The 22514-nt window shown below is 41.9% G+C and overlaps 1 protein-coding gene across 3 annotated transcripts in view; it reads left to right on the top strand.

Annotated features, from left to right (window-relative positions):
* GXYLT1 (glucoside xylosyltransferase 1) overlaps nt 1–12202 on the top strand; it is a 73914-nt gene extending 61712 nt beyond the window's left edge. The window contains exons 6-8 of one of the 3 annotated variants that reach the window (XM_074942192.1): nt 2601–2724; nt 3084–3256; nt 9393–12202. In XM_074942192.1, coding sequence (XP_074798293.1) covers nt 2601–2724; nt 3084–3256; nt 9393–9554 — 459 coding nt within the window. In that variant the 3' untranslated portion in view covers nt 9555–12202. The remainder of the gene's footprint in view (nt 1–2600; nt 2725–3083; nt 3257–9392) is intronic. The other 2 variants (XM_074942193.1, XM_074942194.1) reach the window with 2 other exon arrangements.
* The last annotated feature ends 10312 nt before the right edge of the window (nt 12203–22514 follow it).

Raw genomic sequence — 22514 nt, forward strand, 5'->3', positions numbered from 1 at the left:
CCCAGTTCACCTGTTTTTGTCACAACTATTTGAGAAAAGGACTTGCTGCTATACAAGCACCATCTTCTCATTCACCAGCCTTTTCCACCATACCTTTAGGTACCCTCTCTGCAACTGTTTTTGGACTTAAGAATGCAGTAGTCTTTTGAGGTTCTGTTCTTTAGTTTGCTTCACAGTTTCTTAAACATAGTCCCCTGAACCTCATTTGCTGAACTGGAATCCCTATTTAGCAATATGATGAAAGATTCCAGATATTGAAGTTTTGAAGGAATGATCAATATCCTATTTAGAGAACAGGAACCCACTAGTATAGGCAAAAAGGCTGTAGGTCAATACCTCCCAAGTTGGAGGTTGAGCCAAAGTGTGCCTGAGGAAAGGTATAGGGCTCACACTCATTGTAAGTGTGCTGCTTATAAAGATGCAGTTTATTCCTTGAAAGTCACCACCTCTGTTCTTGCTCTAGTTCAGGACTGTGGGAGCATCTTAGAAGTACAGGTCTGCAGATTCAGCTGGCAAGCAGCCTGTAATCCAGGCTTCTCTTCTCTGTTCCTATGTCCTTCAACTCATCTGGGGGTGGCATCAATGGGTGCCCTTACCCTCAGTGTCATATATATAATCTGATGAGCAGGACCACAGGATGGAGTAATAGAGCTGCTGGGAGTCAGTGGGGAAGGAAAAATCAACAAAACAAATGAAAGCACACCAGAAAAAATAGGAAGAAAAAAATACACAGGGAAAAATGAACAGACCCAAAAGGGAGAATCAGAGTAAATGAACGGGGGAAAAAAGGAAAGACTGTGGCAACTGTATGAGGGCATAGTGTGAGGGGAACATTCATTCACTAATCCATCCCCAATGGGTGGCTGAAACGGAAAAATTTGGAAACTACTGCAGTAGCTAATTATTGAGTATGTTTGACACTACCCATTATTTGTTCATATATTCGTATGCGTAGTATCAGATTTGGTATTTATATTCTTGTGCTGAAGTTTGTTTAGCTGGCAGGAATTAAACTATATCTCTTTCTCCATCTAGATTCAGTTCTAGGTGTGTAATCAAAGATTACTTTAACCTTGAAATCAACGTACCAGTAGAAAGGCTATTGTAACTCGACCATATAACGTAAGGGTGCTCATCGCCCTTGTTGAGGATTTTCTCCTCCTGATTTATATCCCCATCTCTCTGCAGCCCCTCTCCGTTCACTTGCTTGAAGTGGAAAGTATTGAGTGAGCAGTCTCTGCCTTAACCCTGCCCCACCTCATCTAGAGTCTCAGTCTGAGCAGCATTACTCAACTAAACACCTCTGAGCTAGGAGAATTCTCCTTTGCCTTACACTGGAAATTTGAGGTTCAAGAGTGTGATTTTTGATTAAATTACACCCTGAGAGAAGGTGAATTACAGCAAATGACACTATGGAACACCAAATCAGATGTCTAAATTTTGTCATTGGTAGGTATCAAAATTAGGTACAAAATTGTGACCCAGTTTGAGATCTGACAATTGGGATTTACACTAGTGTTGTAAAATCTGGCATGTGGGGCCATCACCCATGGTTCGATATTGCTTTATGTTGTAATTAGCTTTCCATTATTTGTTCTGTACTTGGCATTTAGTAATTTTGGGAAGAATATATGTTCTTCAGATGTAACAAGTTGTCAAAACCCTCCCTGGTTTAAATCCAAAATTCAACTCAACTTTAACTGTAGAACCACGACTGCTTCTTCTGTGATCCCTGTCTTTACAATCTTCTCGCACTCTCCACCTTTAATTCTTTGAAGTATTCATTTGAATCTACAGGTGAAGAGTTTGTGTAGTTACTTTTCTAGATCAAGTTACAGTGCCATAATTAAGAATTAGTTATAAGTTAATATTTAATAAGATTGATTCAGTGAAAAACCTTAATTTTATACCCTTGTGCAATCATTTTATAAATAATCTTTCACAGCAGTTTTTATGTGGGAAATCTAGCCAATTCAAAGTTAATCAAGACTTTTGTTTTGAAATCAATTTTAAAAAATTTTCTTTTCATCCTGTAGCTCAAAACCTGGTTTCTGAATGATGTCTGCTTCATTCATATCTAACAAGGCTTCAGCTCCAGTTCAATACTCTCTCTCATTAATGTTAGAAAAACTGCTTGAGGTATGGGTTTTGAGGAGAGACTGAGAAATCTGAAGTACAATTTAAAATATCTTGCACAGCCTTATGCAGAATTTTCTATTAGAATAGATTTCGTGTTTGATTCCATTAATCCATAGCAAAGGGTACTTTTTGTTTCTTGGTATTGTTTGTGTGTAAGGCGCTTTCTAGGGGAAATAATTCATGGTCACAAATGAGAAATTACTACTTTATTTTATATGGTAATTGAGAGGAGGAGATGAACAAAGTTGCAAAAGTTGCCAACTAATATTTTCAAGAGAAACAAGGCATAATCTGAGACTTATTGGACTTGGATGTAATTTGATTTTCATGAAGTATGAAAAACATGTTTAGAAGAAAAATCCTATGCAATTTCAGGGATTCCAGTTTTGAAAAGCAGATTACTGGGATTCTTTGATTTCTTTTTTGACTTAGTTCTAATGTTTTGTTTTTTTTTAAAATAGAATGATATGACAACTGCTCGGCTACAGTGGGGAGAAATTCTTATGCCATTGCTCAAAAAATATAAACTAAACATAACGTGGGGTGATCAAGATCTGTTGAATATTATGTTTTTTCATAATCCAGGTATGTCTCTTTTCTGTTTAACTTTGATATTGTTTCACACTACCACTGTAAGATATTAATCTTGTATTTAGTTTCTAAATGCAGAAAACGCTGCCCTTTTCAGAATTTTCAATGGATATGTTCCAGATAGCTTTTGTTTATGCCTTTTAAAAAATGTTCTTTATGTTGCTTTTGAGAGATCATTTAGTCCAAAATAGATTTGTTGTATTGATGCTAATTATTTCAAATATAATTGTGTACAAAAATTTTAACACAATCTTTGCAAGATGTTACCTTACCAAGAAAAATTATTGATTAAATTTTTGCTCTCTCCCGAAGAGTTTTGTTGTGAACTGTGTACTGTATATTTTTCTGAACAGAGAGCCTTTTTGTCTTTCCCTGCCAATGGAATTACCGTCCTGACCACTGCATTTATGGAAGCAATTGTAAGGAAGCTGAAGAAAAAGGAATATTTATTCTTCATGGTAACAGGGGTGTTTACCATGATGATAAACAACCAACTTTTAGGGCTATATATGAAGCAATAAAAAAGGTAAGTAACTGTGTAAACTACAATCATCCATATCTTGTGTAGAATTATTTAGAAAACTTATCTGCTAAAGTTTAACATGTTACATTGACACTTTTTCTTGTATTATAATAATACCTCACCTTTATCAATTCTAGATAATTAACACAGTAACACTAACGAAACACAGTAACAGTAACGAAAGCTTATGCTCAAATAAATTTGTTAGTCTCGAAGGTGCCACAAGTACTCCTTTTCTTTTTGCGAATACAGACTAACACGGCTGCTACTCTGAAACTTTTTAAATGATTTCCAGTTCAGCTGGACTTCAGGTTTGGTTTTATGACAAAATAGAAATAGAATTGTTCATTGTACTTTGAAACTAACATTTTAGGTTATTCAAGAATTATGATCAGTTTGGAATCTTAAGAGTATGTCTACACTACGAAATTAGGTTGATATTATAGAAGTTGATTTTTAGAAATTGATTTTACACAGTCGATTGCGTATGTCCACACTAAGCGCATTAAGTCGGTGGAGTGCGTCCTCACTACTGTGGCTAGCATCGACTTACGGAGGGTTCACTGTGGGGCAGCTATCCCACAGTTCCCACAGTCTCCGCCGCCCATTGGAATTCTGGCTTAAGCTCCCAATGCCTGATGGGGCAAAAACATTGTCGCGGGTGGTTTTGGGTACATGTCGTCAGTCGCGCCTCCCTCCGTGAAAGCAATGGCAGACAATCGTTTTGTGCCTTTATTCCATGTGGACTCCATACTGCTTTCAGCAGACAGTGCAGTAGGACTGCTAACTGTCATCCATTGCTTCCGCTGCAACTCTGCTCTGCTGCTATTGTCTCAATAGTGAATTTTCCATGTTGTCTGTTATGGGCTCCCGGGTACATGTGTTCTTGGGAAATGTGCGTGGTGCTAACCGTCATCCTCCACCGCTTCTGCTGCAACTTTTGCTTTGCTGCTTTCATGAATCCACCTCGCAGGTCCTCTCGTAGTTCTCTATAAATATCTACTCTCGTGGCATCTGTCGTCAGCCACCGCTTCTGCTGCAACTCTGCTCTCCTGCAGATGCCATACCATGGCAAGCATGGAGCCCGATCAGATCACTGCGGCAGTTATGAGCATTATAAACATCTCGCTTGTTATCCTGCAATATGTGCAGAACCGGAACCTGCAAGAGGAGGCGACCGCAGCACAGTGACGAGAGTGATGAGGACATGAACACAGACTTCTCTCAAAGTACGGGCCCCGGCAATTTGGACATCCTGGTGGCAATGGGGCAGGCTCATGCTGTGGAAAGCTGATTCTGGGCCTGGGAAATAAGCACAGACTGGTGGGACCGCATAGTGTTGCAGGTCTGGGATGATTCCCAGTGGCTGCGAAACTTTTGCATGCATAAGGGCACTTTCATGAAACTCTGTGACTTGCTTTCCCCTGCCCTGAAGTGCAAGAATACCAAGATGAGAGCAGCCCTCACAGTTCACAAGCAAGTGGCGATAACCCTCTGGAAGCTTGCAATGCCAGACAGCTACCGGTCAGTCGGGAATCAATTTAGAGTGGGCAAATCTACTGTGGAGGCTGCTGTGATCCAAGTAGCCAATGCAATCACTGAGCTGCTACTATCAAGGGTAGTGACTCTGGGAAATGTGCAGGTCATAGTGGATGGTTTGCTGCAATGGGATTCCCTAACTGTGGTGGGGTGATAGACGGAACACATATCCCTATCTTGGGAGCGGACCACCTTGGCAGCCAGTACGTAAATTGCAAGGGGTACTTTTCAATGGTGCTGCAAGCTCTGGTGGATCACAAGGGACGTTTCACCGACATCAACGTGGGATGGCTGAGAAAGGTACGTGACGCTTGCATCTTCAGGAACTCTGGTCTGTTTGAACAGCTGCAGGAAGGGACTTACTTTCCATACCAGAAAATAACTGATGGGGATGTTGAAACGCCTATAGTTATCCTTGGGGACTCAGCCTCCCTCTTAATGCCATGGCTCATGAAGCCATACACAGGCACCCTGGACAGTAGTAAGGAGCTGTTCAACTACAGGCTGAACAAGTGCAGAACGGTGGTAGAATGTGCATTTGGACGTTTAAATATGCGCTGGGGCAGTTTACTGCCTCGGTTAGACCTCAGCGAAACCAATATTTCCACTGTTATTGCTGCTTGCTGTGTGCTCCACAATATCTGTGAAAGTAAGGGGGAGACATTTATGGCAGGGTGGGAGGTTAAGGCAAATCGCCTGGCCGCTGATTACGCGCAGCCAGACACCAGGGCGATTAGAAGAGCACAGCAGGATGCTCTGCGCATCAGAGAAGCTTTGAAAACCAGTTTCATGACTGGCCAGACTACGGTGTGACCGTTCTGTTTGTTTCTCCTTGATGAAAACCCACCCCCTTGGTTCACTCTACTTCCCTGAAAGCCAGCCGGCCTCCCCCCCCTTTGATCACCGCTTGCAGAGGCAATAAAGTCATTGTTGTTTCAAAATCATGCATTCTTTATTAATTCATTACACAAATAGGGGGATAACTGCCAAGGTAGCCTGGGAGGGGTGGGGGAGGAGGGAAGCACTGGGTGGGGTGGTGGATGAGGGGAGGAGGGAAGGACAAGGCCACACTTCACTTCAAAACTTATGAAATGCCAGCCTTCTGTTGCTTGGGCAGTCCCCTGGGATGGAGTGGTTGGGTGCCTGGAGCGCCCCCCCTTCCCCATCACGTTCTTGGGCGTCTGTGTGAGGAGACTATAGAACTTGGGGAGGAGGGCAGTTGGTTACAAAAGGGCTGCAGCGGCAGTCTGTGCTCCTGCTGCCTTTCCTGCAGCTCCACCAGATGCTGGAGCATATCAGTTTGAACTCCCAGTAGTCTCAGCATTGCATCCTGCCTCCTTTCCTCATGCTGCCGCCATCTCTCCTCTTCCCTTTCATCCGCAACCTTTCATCTCACTCGTCCCTCCCGTCCTCGCATTCATTTTTTGCTTTCCTGGACTCTGCCATTGTTTGCCTCCACACATTCTGCTGAGCTCTTTCAGTGGAGGAGGACTGCATGAACTCAGAGAATAATTCATTGCGAGTGTGGTTTTTTTTCACCGCTAGCCTCTGGGACGGAGATGATAGGGGGAGCATTGAAACATTTGCAGCTGCGGGAGGAAAAAAAAGGAGAGTAGTATTTAAAAAGACACATTTTAGAGAACAATGGGTAGACTTTTTTTCATGGTGAACCAAGCTGTTAACATTACATAGCACATGTACTTTCTGTACAAGTTCACGCTTTGCCTCTTATATTGAGGGCCTGTCGGTTTGGTGTGAGAGATCACACATGCAGGGCCGGGCAACAGAATTGGGCTTACAGGCAGCCATGGTAAGCCACAGTCTTTCGGCTTCTTCAGCTTTCATCACATGTGGGAATGGTTTCAAACAGCAGCACCCTCCTTTCCTATACCATAAAAGGAGGGGCTGCGGTTTTCGGGTTAACGTGCAGCACAAACCTAACTAACCCCCCTCCCCTCCCAATTCTCTGGGATGATCGCTTCACCCCTCCTCCCATTGCGTGACTAGTATCAGGGAGATCCCTGCCAGCCAAACGCGAACACCTCAGTATGAACGCCCCACCCCAACCCACTACCGCGTGGCTAAAAGTGGGGATGATTTCTTTTAAGCCACAGGCAAACAGCCCAGCAAGAACGGCCACCTCTGAATGTCCCCTTAATAATGTCTTTGGAGGATTTCAGCTCCATCTCCAGACACATTAACAGACTTTTCCAGTAGCTGCACTGGCCGTGAATGTATCCCAAGTCTTCAGGGCAAATTAATCAGTAAACACGCTTGCTTTTAAACCATGTATTATATTTACAAAGGTAAACTCACCAGAGGTGACTTCTCCAGCTTCATGGTCCGGGAGCCCGCCTTGGGAGGGTTGGGAGGGTATTTGCTCCAGGGTGATAAACAGTTTCTGGCTGTCGGGGAGAACGGTTTCTCCGCTTGCCTATTGGGTGCTATCCTCCTCCTCCTCCTCCTCATCTTCCTCGTTCCCAAAATCTTCATCCCTGTTGTGTGAGACTCCCCTCTTGCAGATGTCCACAGACTGGGGTGGGGTAGTGGTAGGGGCACCCCCTAGAATTGCATGCAGCTCATCATAGAAGCGGCATGTCTGGGGCTCTGACTCGGAGAGGCTGTTTGCTTCTTTGTTTTTTAGGTAGGCTTGCCTGAGCTCCTTAATTTTCATGCAGCACTGCTGCGGGTCCCTGTTATAGCCTCTGTCCATCATGCCCTTGGAGATTTTTTCAAATATTTTGGCATTTTGTCTTTTGGAACGGAGTTCTGATAGCATGGATTCGTCTCCCCATACAGCGATCAGATCCAGTACCTCCTGTTCGGTCCATGCTGGAGCTCTTTTGTGATTCTGGGTCTGCATAGTCACCTCTGCTGATGAGCTCACCGCTCTGGACAAACAGGAAATGAAATTCAAAAGTTCCCGGTGCTTTTCCTGTGTACCTGGCTAGTGCATCTGAGTTGAAATGCTGTCCAGAGCGGTCCCAATGGAGCACTCTGGGTTAGCTCCCAGAGGCCAATACTATCGAATTGCGTCCACAGTACCCCAAATTCGACCTGGCGATGTTGATTTCAGCACTAAGCCCCTCGTTGGGGAGGAGTACAGAAATAGATTTTAAGAGCCCTTTAAGTCGACAAAAATGGCTTCGTTGTGTGGATGGGTGCAGGGTTGAATCGATCTAACGCTGTTAAATTCGACCTAAACTCGTAGTGTAGACCAGGGCTAAGACGTATTCTGTAACTGCAGTAGATTTATTAAAAGACCTTCTGCTGAGACTTATAACAGTTAAACACAAATATTTAAAGAACCATATAATATTTATTTGAATTAGTATAATTCTCTCAAACCAACAGAGATTGCGGTTCCATTGTGCTAAGCATTATACAAACAGAGTAAGAGAAATTCCCTGACCCAAAGGGAATGTTCATAGTACCATACAATTGTTACAATGTTCATGGTACCATACAATTGTTAAAATTTTATTGTAGGCATACTTTGCCCACTGGAAAACAAATACCTGTATTTTTGTATCATATTGTGATCTGTTTTGTATGCTAGGCATATTAATATGTAGTTATCACTTTAAATGCATGCAAGTTTCTCTTCTAAGCACAATGGATTCTTTTTTATTCTGCAAATAAGGCTTCCAATAAAGTATTTATCACTACATCAGTATATTCACTGAAGAGCTGTAAAAAGTAGCGTTGATACACATTTTAATGTAGCACACTATCTTGTATATGACCTTCGAAAATCAGTAGTATATTTTAATGGCACTTTATTGCAGGTTGTCATATGGATATAAAAATGAAGAAAAGTAATTTCAGGGGTCTGAAAATACATTACACAGAAAATTTGTTCCCATAAAAATAAGATTCTTTGTTTCCTTTGAGCATTGTCAAAAAGAAAAAAAATTATCTCCTTTTTATTTATGATACCATTTGGTTTATGAATATTCCACAAAAAGTATATAAAACAATGCTGATCTGATGGTTAAGATTAGCAAAATTATTCTCGTTTTGAAAATAATTTGTATCATATCTCTTATGAAAAAATATAACTGAATTAATTATTGTATTTTTACTTTATGTTCATGTTAAACACAATATATGCTTGACATTCATTCAATTTAATGAAATTGTTGTGTCTATTGGTACTATAGATTATCCGTCGTGCTGTTGATTCACTGTCACTCCATAAGAATTGTAATTTTTAAAGAAGTGCATTTAGACTGGGATAATTATAAATTTTTCAAGCCAAAGGTGAGATGCAGTAGGCATGTGATCCTCATGTGACCAACCCATGAATTAAGTTAGATCGTTAAAGCTTATTTTTAATTTGCTTGGGTGGCTTGATGTTGATTTTTGTATTTTGTCTAAGCAATATTTGAGAGATGACTTTTTCATGTTGTATTCAGAACAAGCTGTGCAAAGTTTTTACTAGCCTTAGAGCATCAAGTAACTATATTTATGCAGTAACTTTTGTGTTTCACAATAATGATGGAAGGCATTTTCATAACACTCTAGCTTCTTTGAAAAAAAGGAATATTGTTCTTGCACATGACCTTAATGTCACTTCTCATTTATTTCCCCTCTTTAGTATTCCTTTGGCGATGACCTGGTTAACTTCCTGTTACAGCCCCTAGAACTGGAACTGCAGAAGACAATGCATACATACTGTGGAAGAATATACAAAGTGTTCATAAAGCAGCTAACAAAAAGTATAAGAGATATTTATGATAGAAGATCAAAGGGAAGTTGATTCTTACTACAAACTCACAAAACTATTTAATTCAAACAAAGACGGAATATATAAAATGTATGAAGGATGTTCATGCAAGAAATATAATATTGTGTGCGCCCAGGTAAATGTTTACCAGTGTAGATAAAATGAAGAAACTTCATATTATGAAGAATACAAACACTTTCCTGCGAAGAAGATATTTTTAATCTTTTAATCACTGTTAATTTTCATTCCAGTTCTAGTGAATATGGGAGTTACTGGCTGTTCTAGTCGGTTTTTTATTCTGCATAATTCAGTTGTCTGTCATACTCAAATGGGTAAAACAGAAATGAAGATAGATCTATTGGTAGAATGTACCTCATACATTATCTATGATTCTGCTAAACTGTGAATGTAGCAATAATTGAGTCAGCACTAACCTCACTTTAAAAGTGTGAGAACAAAGTTGTTTACAAGGGCAGAAGTTATTCTGTTTTCAAAGAAATGTGATGTAACCATTGACAATCTGTATGTGCCTTTAGATGTGTTCATCTCCTATATGTTAAAATATTGTTTTGACAATCGTGTTTCATATTTTAGATGTAAACTGCACATTATAAACAAGATTTTCAAAGCAATTAATCACTAGTGTCAGAGGAACTAGTTTCCCATCTGTAGTTACTGATATCTTGTTGTGATACAACCTCATAACAGATGCTGTGTTCAGCCATCTTGCCAAAATACTCCAGCAGAATTTTTTACAAAGATACAATATGAAATTTTTTAAAAAATCGTTATCACTTTTAATGATACTTTTTTGCAACTTCACTGAGCTTTCTGGATCAAAATTATATAATGGAACGTTGCCTCTATTATATTTAATTACTAAGAATGATTACATAATATGGTAGAGAGCTGTGAGTGGGGCTCTTAATTGTTCACCAAAATGCATATAGGACATGTTTCCTATGAGAACTATTAATCATGAGGAAATATTACAACATTACCACTTCCCCTCCTAACCCCTCCCCCCAATAGATTTGCATATGTGCTTAATAACAAAGCTTAAAAATCTTGGACAGATCCTCAGATGAATGGTTCCATTGACTCCAATAGAGCTATGCTGATTTACAAGAGTATTAGGTCCCTGTGTTTTTGTTCATAGTTTCTATTGTTCTATTGTTTCCAGGATATACATTATTTCCTTTTGAAAAACGAAACAAAATAAGAAAAAATCTATTGGTTCTAATAGTAATAAAATACTATATCTCAATGGCATGAAATGCTTTTTTAGGTAATACTTGAGCTGAATTTAGATCAGGAGTTCTCACGCTGGGGGTCGGGACCCCTCAGGGGGTCGTGAGGTTATTTTGTGGGGGCGGGGTCGCGAGCTGTCATCCTCCACCCCAACCCTGCTTTGCCTCCAGCATTTATAATGGTGTTAAATTAAAAACACTTTTTAATATATTTATAAGGGGGGTCGCACTCAGAGGCTTTCTATATGAAAGGGGTCACCAGTACAAAAGTTTGAGAGTCACCGATTTAGATTATAGTTCTAACGGGAATGAAGTAATTATATGGTGGTTTTTTCTGGGAGTTCCTTTGTAATCTGAACCTAAAAGATCCTGTTACTTTCTAGTCATCCCCACCTTCCATGAGGCCCCATATAATTGCCATCTTTCTGTCTGAGGATGACTGGGTCTTATGTCTGTCAGACCCAGCTGGATCTAACGAGTTGCTTAACAGTACAAAAGCACACCCTCTATTGGGAGCAGTGCTTCTGTTGCACTCCCAGCCCCTGCTGGCTCAGGGAGCAAGAGACTGGATGGGAAGTAGAAGCCAGAATCTCTTGCATGTAGTGCAGTGCACAACCACTAGTCTTATTAGAGAAATCTGGAGCTGTTTTTAATAGGGATAATACAGGAAACTGTTTATGGGTTTTGATTATAGTTATAGTACATAAATTCAGATGCCAGAAGGTAGTCTGCCCCGATTTCACTCAGAGTGATTTTTTGTACATACACATGTTGCATATCAAATAAAAAGTATTAGTGAGCCAGATAAATCATGTTAATTCTACTCAGCCATCTATTGGAAGTCACCAGATGGTCACCACACCGTATAGTCTTATTTTTAGAATATTGTGGAAATCAAATAATTCTCTTAATGTTTGTGTATTTACTTATATTTTGCACACCAAGACACCACAGAAAATTTACTTTACTTTTGAAACTAGTTCATACTTACCGTTTCCATACTTATGAAGTGAAAGATGTTTATTTCCTTAAAAACTTTCTAGATTTAAAATCTATGACAGTGAATGCAATTGTAAAGTTGAGTGACTTGCAGCATGCAGTGCATTATTTTTTTACATAAACTTCGTTTTGCATCCGTTTTTGTCTTCAATTTTTTACTTCTATTAATAGTACTGTGTGATTATGTTTACAAACACTTTCCTTTGTAACACCCTGCTTTTGCACATCTATAACTTGTTGAAATATTCACTCTTGGGACTGTTGTTTCATGCTTGATCTTTATACAGATGTTGGGTGGTTGTTTTTTGAAAATTTTGGTGAATCCTTTGAGCCATTTTTCAACAAAATGATGGAGTGCAAAAAGCAGTAACTTTTTCATTTAAAAAAAATCCACTTGTACTCTTTTTGAACAGAACTGAAACAAAAATGTCTGAATTTGAAAGTTAAAGCTTGTCATAGAATAGACAATCTACAGTGAGTTATGCTTTAATTAAACAGATTTTGCTTTAACATTTTTGAAAATTGCATTCTGTGCAATAGACTTTAACAGTGTATAAACTTAAGACAACCTCAGTGAACCTCTGGGCTTCTTGGAAAGTGTAAACTTTTCAAAAGTGGTTAAAAAGGAGCATGTGCTGCTGGTGAACCTTCCCACTGTCTGATTAGCCTTTCAGCATAATTGTCTCCTAAATTGTTTGGGATTTTTTCAGTTTCAAGTTCTCTAGGGTCTACGAATCATAACATTTTCTACTTGGAAAAACAAACCTAACTTGCAAAACACACATTCTGGGGACAATAAGGAGAATGAAAGGGTGGTCATGTGAGGGGAGGATCTTGCACTTCCTTAAGAATTTCTCAAACTGTGTGTTGGTAAGGTTATATGCATAGAGGTGTAGAAATATGTATTTAGCCTGAAACTTAGCTGACTTGTGCTTTCTAATTTTAGAAGTGTGCTGTTTACTACTGATATTGACAGGTGCCATTTGGCTGTTTGCGTGTAATTATAAAACTAAAGGCTTCCCCTTTTTCCTATTTTTAAATTAAAAGAAACAATGGAAAGTTTTTCTTCAAGTGATTATCCCTATGTGTATTTCCCTCAAGATGTGCATGTGCTGTTGATTGGAGCTAGCAGTGTCCATTCCATCTGTGCATGTGCCCTAAACCCCCTTGTGCTCTGTATCAAAAATATAAAGGGTGGAGTCAGATCAGTCGCCATTCCAGTTCCTCTCTACTGTCTTAAGCTTGAGACAGAGGACTACAGTGTCCGTGCCCTTCTTACATCTTTTTTTAATAACTGAAAATAGTTGTTAGATACAGTACTCATTTAGTATTAGTGTTTTGCTGTTTAGCAAATCGTTTTATTGGTATTTGTAGATTTTATAGGCATTTGAAATAATTTCTTCTCTATTCCTCCATCTTTGTTCCTTCATTTTTTTTTTTCTTGAAGGGACTCTTCCGCGGTTCCATTTATTTTTTTTTGGATTGTCCCATTCAAATACAGCACCTTTTGAGATGGAGGTTTTCCCCAGAATGATGGATACTCTGTCTATTGTGCCTAAAGGAATCTCATATTTCAGCAAAGTTTGGAATATGTAAGTCTTTCTATATAGGACAAAAAAAATCCAGGGAGGCATGTTTAAAATGTACCTCTTGGACATTTCCATGAGGCCAGCTTCTGATTCCAGTTCCTCTGACCTCTCTCCCCATGACCATGGTTAGCAGTGACTTAAAAAGACATCCTCCAGTTCCGCCTCAGTCAGTTTCAAGGTGCCTCCCAGCAAGAGCGCTTGTAGATATGTCAGGGAAGGCTGCTGGAGATAAGTCTGCACAATCAGGTGTAGAACTTAAAGGTAGATCACCTCAGAAATCTCACAAAAGTGAAGTCTTAACTCCCTGAGTCAACCCCATACTGAGAGAGATTCTGTGGCCCACTCTGTAGTGATGGAGTTTCTAGGGAGTGCGGTACAGTTTGTTCAGTACTGACAGTGAGAGGGCCCAAATCCATTCTGGGTGCCAAGTCTATGAATGTCTGGTTGCCTCTGGTATTTAAAGTATTGGTACTGGTAGCTGCTGCTTCCTCAGTACTGGCAACATCTGCAGTGCTGAATGTTTCTTTGGTACTTAGTATTTCTGTCCTGAGTAGCTAGATACCAGGCACTTCGGTACTGAGTACTTCTGTTCTACCTATGACTATATCTCCTGGGTTTTTGGTTCCATTAATGTTGGTGCTGGTTACGTATATGATACCAAGAGACCTGCAGGTTTTCAAGGAGCCTGAGTTTCCCTTACTCTCAGGAGGTCTGCTTTTGACTTTGGTGCATGGCTCTAGGGATACAATGGTACCATCCCATTCCCTGGCACAGTCCCGTTCACAAAGGTTTCCTCCTACGCATGCCAACATCTGTAGCTCCTCCTTTTGAGGTACACGTTTTGTACACTTAAAAATGTTAAGTGGAGGACCCATAGGGTCACATGTCTCAAAGATCTAGTTTCTGCACAGGGTGAGTATCCTCTCCTTTTGGTTTTCTCTGCTTTTATGTCCTGAGTTGCCCATCAGTACTGCTTCCGCCAGATCCAGACCTGTTATCCCTCTCAACCTCTACACTCTCTATCTAACTACGTGGCCTTTGGATGAATATCAGAAGTAGAGAGAGAATGTTCATCTGAAGTACAGAATGTATTAATAACACAAGAGTCTCCACTAAAAGACTTACAAACTGAGAAGATTTATGGCCTGGTGCAAACAACATCACCTGATGCCTTTGGACTCTAAAATTCCTTTTGATTCTGAAGTATATACTCTCCCAAGAACTTGAATGTCTCAGTCAGTTCTCTTGTGGTACATTTTGTTGTATTTGTGCTCACCATGCAGCTATAAAAGCATTCATGGTTTCTCTCTTTTCCTCCACCCCATCCTAACACTACCAGATCTCTAAAGGGAATATTGTTGGTATTTGCACCCAGTAGGGAACTGACCCCTACCTATGCTTAAAACATAGTTTTGTCAGGCCTCGTGGGTCATCCTTTTTGAACAGTTGGTTACGTGTTAATTACGCAACTTAACTGTGAGAACTTCCTCCCTTCTCACAACATCTGCAAGGAGGGTGGGTGAATTAGGGGTTCTTGTGGCTGACCCCCTTACATGATTATTTTTATCCAGATTAAGATGTCCCTCATACCATTCCCCCCAATTCACATAGCTAAGCTGATTCACCAGCCTGGTAAATCCCCATCATTCCACATTCATTTGGCCACCGATTGGCAGCCATCTGCAGTGCCTGGGAATGCGTAACATTGAATCGATAGGTCCTAGAGATCATTTGAACTGGGTACTCAATCCATTTTACCTCCCTATCCCTTCCATGACACCCTTCACCATCCCTCTTCAGGGACCTTTCTCACAAGAGTTTACTACAACAGGAGATAGATCACCTACTCCAGTTAGGAGTCATCAAACTAGTATCTCAACATCTACGAGGTAAAGAGTTCTACTGTTATTTCCCAATATCCAAAAGGAAGGGAGGTTGAAGACACATACTAGACCTCAGCCCTCTCAACAAATTTGTCAAGGCTCAAAAATTCATGATGGAATGGTCATTGATAAGGTGACCAGGGTTGGAACAGGGAGATTGGTTTTTGGCCCTCGACCTCCAGGATGCCTATTTTCATATCTCAATCCGACCTGTTCACAGACTATTTCTCAGATTCACTCTGTGACACAACCACTACCAATACAGAGTGCTCCCCTTCAGGCATATTTTCCAAGGTTCTCTCGGTGGCTGCTCATTTACATTCTCAATGGATAATGATCTACATTTACCTGGACGATTGCCTCCTCAGAGATTGATCTCTGAAAAGCTCACCAAGTCACCGAAGCTACAATTCACATGTTTACAGAACTGGGTCTACAGATTAACACCCAGAAGTCAACCCTCACTCCAGTGCAACGCCTGGAATTCATAGGGGCCAACCTTGATTTTGTAACAGGCCAAAGCCCTCTTACCTCATCACATGTTCCTATTGTAGTGAGGCAGCTGCCCCACTCCTGGAGAACAGGGGTTAAAAGCAGCCAAGCTAGGCTGATTGGGGAAGCAGCCACAGCTGGGGTCATGCCAATCAGGGCCCAGCTGGCCCTGATAAAAGGGCTGTGGAGCCAGGAGCTGGGGAAGTCTCTTTCAGCCTTGGAGGAAGAAGGATTAGCTGCCTGAGAGGAAGGTACCTGAACTGGAGCAGAGCTGGGGAATAGGGCAAGGGAGCTGGGGAGCTCCAGCCTGGTAAATCCCTGGGCTGCAGGCCTTGTTGAAGGCCTACAGAGGTACTGGGGCTACAGAGATACAGCCTGGGAATAGGCAGAGGCAGCTAGTCCTAACCCCTTGCCAATGATGAGTGGCCTTTACTGCAGTCTGCCCCAGTGAGTGGGGGCTAGCTGATGACTGGCAGTAGCCACTGAAGCAAGGTGGGTTTAGAGGGTGTGTTTTTTCCTAGGAGGGGAGACCCAGAGTAAGGGGGTACTGCTGGGGCAGAACCCTGAGGTAAAGAGCACCGCGGGCCAAGAGGGACATGAGGCCAGTGGCAGGCGAGACACGGGCCTGCAGAGGGTGCTCTGTACGCTGGAAAAGAGCTAATTCCCAGACAACCAGCAGGAGGCGCTGCACCGATGAGTCTTCGCTTCGGTACACTATCCTTAGTCACACTCATAGACACTGTTCAAAACAGTCCACAAATACCAGCCAGGCTCTGCCTCCAACACTTGGAGCATATGGCAGCGAGCACAATGGTAATACCACATGCCAGGCTTCAAACGTGCATCGAAATGTGGTTCAGCTCAGTTTACAGACCAAACAAGGATGGGCTGGACAAATCACTGTCACCACCCACCAGGATCAGAAACTCCTTAGACTTGTGGAAGGACCCAGCCAACATTTGCAAAGGGGTTCCCTTCTCACAAACATCTGTCATTTCTTCTCACCACCAACATATCGCTCATAGAGTGGGGTGCACATCTAAACAGCCTCCTAACACAAGGCAAATGGTCACCCGTGGAGATACCCCTTCACATCAATCTCCTCAAATTAAGAGCGGTCAGGAATGTCTGCGTCCATTTCCTCCCACTGATCACAGGATCACACACAAAGATCCTAACAGACAACATAGCCTGTATGTACTACATCAATCAGCAGGGAGGGCCAGATCGCCCTCCCTATGTGCAGAAATGATGAGGCTATGGAACTGGTGTATCTCCCACAACATTACACTGTCCACAGCTTACCTCCTGGGCACACAAAACTCGACAGCGAACAGTCTCAGTCACAAATTCCCACATGACCATGAGTCTGAGATACGCTCCACGGTGCTTCACAACCTATTCAGACAATGGGGGACAATGTCACAGATCTCTTCACCACTCACCTAAACAAGAAATTTCTATGCTGCTGCTCCAGAGCAGGGATGGAACAACACTCCCTGGGTGATGCTCCTTGGGACAAGGACCTTCTCTATGCCTTTCCTCCGTTTCCCCTACTGTCGAAGGTCCTGATGAAAATGAAAAGGGATAGCGCTCACGACATTCTAATTGCTCCTACTTGGCCGAGACAGAACTGGTACCCTTACCTTTCACAGCTCGTGATATGTCCTCCGATCCCTCTCCTGGCCATCCCACACCACCTCTTCCAGAACAGAGCATGTACCCTACATCCCAACTTGGGGATTCTCCTCAAGGCATGGCTCCTGCTTGGTTCTAACACCTAGAAAGCTCCTGTTCAGGGGTGGTACAAGAGGTACTGCTACACAGTAGGAAGTCCTCAACACGATGTGTTTACCTGCAGAAATGGTCCAGGTTTCAGATTTGGTGCATGTCCCAATGAATCTCCCCAGCATCTGCGACTCTTCTGCATATCCTAGACGATTCTTTGACCCTAAAACGGTTGGACTATCTGTAAGCTCTCTGAGGGTTCACCTAGCTAGCAGCTATAACCGCTTTCCACCAACCTGCAGAAGGGTACTCAGTGCTGTCACACCCAACTACTAAAAGATTCCTCAAGGGTATAGTAAACCTTTTCTCAATCTTGACTTCCTACCCCCACATGGAACCTAGACCTGGTACTGAAAGGACTGACTAGGCCCACCTTCGAACCCATGGCCACCTGTTCGCTGGTGCACCTATCAGTGAAAACAGCCTTCCTGATAGCGATTACCTCGGCCAGGAGAACAGGAGAGAGAGCGGCATATCCCCCCTACACTGTATTTTTTCCAGACTGGGTTATGCTCAGGCTGTATCCAAAATTCATCCCTTCTAATCTTCTACTCCAAGCATCACCAAGACAACAAGGAGGCTATATTACATACCCAGGATGTCAGGAGAGCCCTGGCCACCTACCTGGACAGGACAAAGGCCTTCAGGAAGTCCCCTAGGCTTTTCCTCTCCATCACGGAAAGATCCAAGGGCTCCGCAATATCACCCCAAAGCCTTTCCAAGTGGGTCCCGAATTGCATCAGACAATGTTACGAAGTCCTCAGCATGACCCCTCCAGACTCAATTTGTACACATGCCACATAAGAACAATGAAAAAGCATTCAGATCCTGAAAAGAAGAATTTTAATAGAAGTAAAAAGAATCACCTCTGTAAAGTCAGGATGGTAAGTACCTTACAGGGTAATTAGATTCAAAGCATAGAGAATCCCTCTAGGCAAAACCTTAAGTTACAAAAAGACACAAAGACAGGAATATCCATTCCTTTCAGCACAGCTTATTTTTTCAGCCATTTAAAGAAATCATAATCTAACGCATATCTAGCTAGATTACTTACTAAGTTCTAAGACTCCATTCCTGTTCTGTCCCCATCAAAAGCATCACCCAGACAGACAGACCCTTTGTTCCCCCCCCCCTCCAGCTTTGAAAGTATCTTGTCTCCTCATTGGTCATTGTGGTCAGGTGCCAGCGAGGTTATCCTAGCTTCTTAACCCTTTACCGGTGAAAGGGTTTTTTCCTCTGGCCAGGTGTGATTTTAAAGGTGTTTATCCTTCCCTTTATATTTTACACCCTTCCAGACTCTATTCGTACACATGCCACAAGGTCAATCTCTTCTTCTGTCGCCTTTGTCAAGAATGTCCCTATCTCAGAGATCTGTAGAGCGGGGACAGTCCACACTTTCACAGAACGCTATGTGATCACTGGGTTTTCCACCTCCGATGCCATCTTCAGCTCCATGTTACTGTCATCTGTAACTGACCCATCTCTGAAGTCCCTGCCCTCCAGAAGGGTTACTGCTCAGGAGTCACCTATGGTAGTGCACCCATAGGGAAACTACTTGAAGAAGAATTTACTCAATTTGTGTAGTAATGATGGCTCTTCAAGATGTGTCCCCCTCTGGATGCTCCACAACCCACCCTCCTGCCCTCTACTTCTGACTTCTTGTCTATGACTCTGTGGTAGAGAAGGAACTAAGGGGGGTTAGCCCGCATGCTCTAGCTAGCCTTGTGGCACAGCATGAGGAGAGACAGCACATGTATAGGCCTAATGGACACTGCTACTGAAGTTCTTCAGTCAGCCGCACAGGGACGCAAGTGCACCTACAGTAGAGCACCCATAGGGGGACACATCTTGAAAAACCATCATTACTGCACAAGGTAACTACTTCTTTGTGTCAAAGTTAATTCCATATTTATAACATGGGCTGTGAATGAGCTGCTGTTTCCATTTGAATGATGTATATTTAGAGCAGTCTGTGCATAGCTTTAACTTTTTTATGAAGAGCACTAGTACTTCTAAGTTTGTTCCTTTTTGTAACCTCCATCACGGAGGTAGGTAAATAGGTTCCTTACCATGACACTATAGAAAGGAATGGGTCATTTTTACCTTTTAAAATTTTTTGAAATTAGGCCCATTTACTTGGAACACCACCTAAAATCAGTGCCTACTGGTGCATGCACACATGCCAAGATTTGAGCATACATCAGAAATTGCAGCCCAGCCATCCCGTTTCCTGCTATTGTATATGAGGAGTTGGAGAATTGCCTGTATTTTCTCCCCTCTTTTAGAAAGTTTCCTTTGCTTGTTATTTTTTAATCATGGTGGTAAAGTGTTTTTTTCTTCGATATTTCAGTGGCAGTTATATCCATTCTGCATCTCTGATGCAGTTGTGCCATTCCAGTAAGTCAAGGTAGAGCAAACTCACCCAGTGATTGCAGTTTTGTCCTTCCTAGAGCTGTTTTCATAGTGTTTGTTCTAGTTGCAATTAATTAAATGCAGTCTTGTATTAAGTATGGCTCTGGTTTTGGTAATGTCTGGAACAATCCAGTTGGCTTATTCACAAGTGTTTGATGAGGGAGAGTTCCTGGAGAAGGTGTTTTGTGTGGGTTTTAACTCTCTAGCTTTCCTTCAGTGGGAAGGACTTTCTCATCCCAAGTTTGTCAGTTTATTCTGTGCTGAGGGCTGTGAAGGATTCACCTTTCTCATCAAAGAAATCTAATCAGTATGTCTGATGCAAGGGCCCCTTCAATTCCAGTGAATTGTTGAATTAGTGAGTTTCAAAGAGCAGAAATGTTGAACAGCAGTTAGGGATTACAGGGAATTGTCTGCTATGTTGTTTATGTAGCAAACAAGTGGTAGGTACTTTGCAGATATGTAGGAAGATAGATCTCTGTTCTAAAACCTCACTTTCTAAGTAGACAACTGACAGTCAGCAGGTGGATACGGCAGCATAAATAGGATAAAATGCAACATAAGATTTTATTTTTTCTGATTTTATTTATTTTGAATTTTCATCACCTTTCCTCTATCAGCCCTTTCTGCATGGAGCACTCCTCTCTTACTGTTTTGACGATCACTGCCAACTCCAGTCATCGTCCCTTCCTGTCATGACTCCTGTGCTATTATAATAGTCACCTTGATCGATCGGTCCTTCAGCCCTCATATAGATTGCGCCAATCACAACACATCTTGTATTCTTCTTTTAGCCTGGCCTCTCTATGACAGACAGTTGTTGCTCCTCTGTCTTCGTCAGTGCCCATGTTTCGGTGCTATACGACATTGCCGGCCATACCGTTGAATTGAAGAGGTTGGTGCATGTTGCCTTGTTGATTTTTCCTTGGAGGACGTCCTTGATAGAACTGAATGCGGGCCAACCAGCTTTCTGTCTTCTCAAGAGTCTTCCAGCATTTTCTGTAGTTTGATAGTGTTTTCGGCAATCAACACAATATCGTCTGCAAATCTGAGGTGGTTTAATGCTTTCCGTTGACACTGATTCCACCCTTCCGCTTCATCCGTCTCATTACCATTTCGAGGAAGGCTGTGAGGAGTTTTGGTGAAACAGTGTCTCATTGTTTCACTCCTTCACACATAATAGTCACAAAATTAAGAAAACCAATATGTTAAATTTGGACCCAGGAGAGAAGGAGATAGAGACAGCTATCTGCTGTGGAGACTCTATTCTTCTTGTGGCAGCAAAACTGAAACCAACATGAAAGTGGGTCTTTGCACTGGAGGGGAGTTGCTCAAACATTTAAAGGGACAGCACATCACGTTCCTCCACCCTACTTTAAAAAAAATTTCGTACACACACATTATTGTTTACGTAGGTAATATAGTGTTTGTTTCCTAACTAAAAGTTGCAGCTGGACTCCCACAGACTCCCACATTGCGAAGGATTATTCTGCCCTAGAATAGCAACTCACTTAACTAAGCAGTTTATAATTTCAGGTGCACCACTGGTTTTCACACTCTTGAGATAATATGGTAATGGTGGTGCAGCAGTGTCTTGGACAAAAGGAAAAATCAAGGGAAAGGAATCACCTGGATCTGGTATCAACGATTTTTCTACCAACTCCTTAAAATTAAGAGTTGTAATGGAAGGAGGTTCAATTGGAGGAACAGAAAGTCCTACTGGAATATCCCAGCTCCAGCACTTGTTCAGGCTGCAACTGGTCCATATGGAGCTTCCACAAAATACCGTTGGATAGTTGTACCATGAACGAAACAGGTCCTGTGCATTTTACAGTTTCTCCAGGTATCCATTTCAGTACACACTAGCTCTCCTATTTGAACAGAACGATGACAAGTCTCACGTTGTCAATCAACTTGCATAGGTTTGGATTTGGCTATAAGTCAGGCAATATCAGGACATAGCAGGTCCCAACAAATACGCAAAGATTGTGTCAAGAAAAGAGTTGTAGGTGACTCTTGGGTAGTAGCATGTGATGTTTTCCTGTAGACAAGCAAGAAATTGTCCAATTTCTGCTGACGGCTCAAAATACACTTGTTAGCCCTGAAAGTATGCCTAACTGTACAAAGTGTTCCACTAATCCTTTTGTAGCAGGATGGTATGGAGAAGAACATATGTGCTGAATTCCATTTGAAGCTAGGAACCTCTGAAATTCTTCTGAACAGAATTGAGGTCCATTGTCACTCACCAACTGTAATGGTAAGCCTAACTGGCTAAACAAGGTATGAAGACGTGCAATGATCTTGATAGCTGTAGTAGATGTCATTCTGAAAACTTCTGGTCATTTTGAATATACCTCATCTACGACCAAAACCACACAACCTTCTAATGTTCCAGCAAATTCCACATAAATATTTGTCCAAGGAGTCTGAGGCAATGACCAAGCATGTAGATGAGCTGGGCCAGGATCATTCTGAATTTGCTTACACATTGCTGCAGTAATTGCAGCGTACATTGTAATGCTGGATATAAATTTGAGAAAATAGGTCACATAGCGGTCCATATGCCTCTGGACTCATGACTGT

This window comes from Natator depressus, chromosome 1 (assembly GCF_965152275.1).
Source record: "Natator depressus isolate rNatDep1 chromosome 1, rNatDep2.hap1, whole genome shotgun sequence".
In the NCBI taxonomy this organism is placed as follows: domain Eukaryota; kingdom Metazoa; phylum Chordata; order Testudines; family Cheloniidae; genus Natator; species Natator depressus.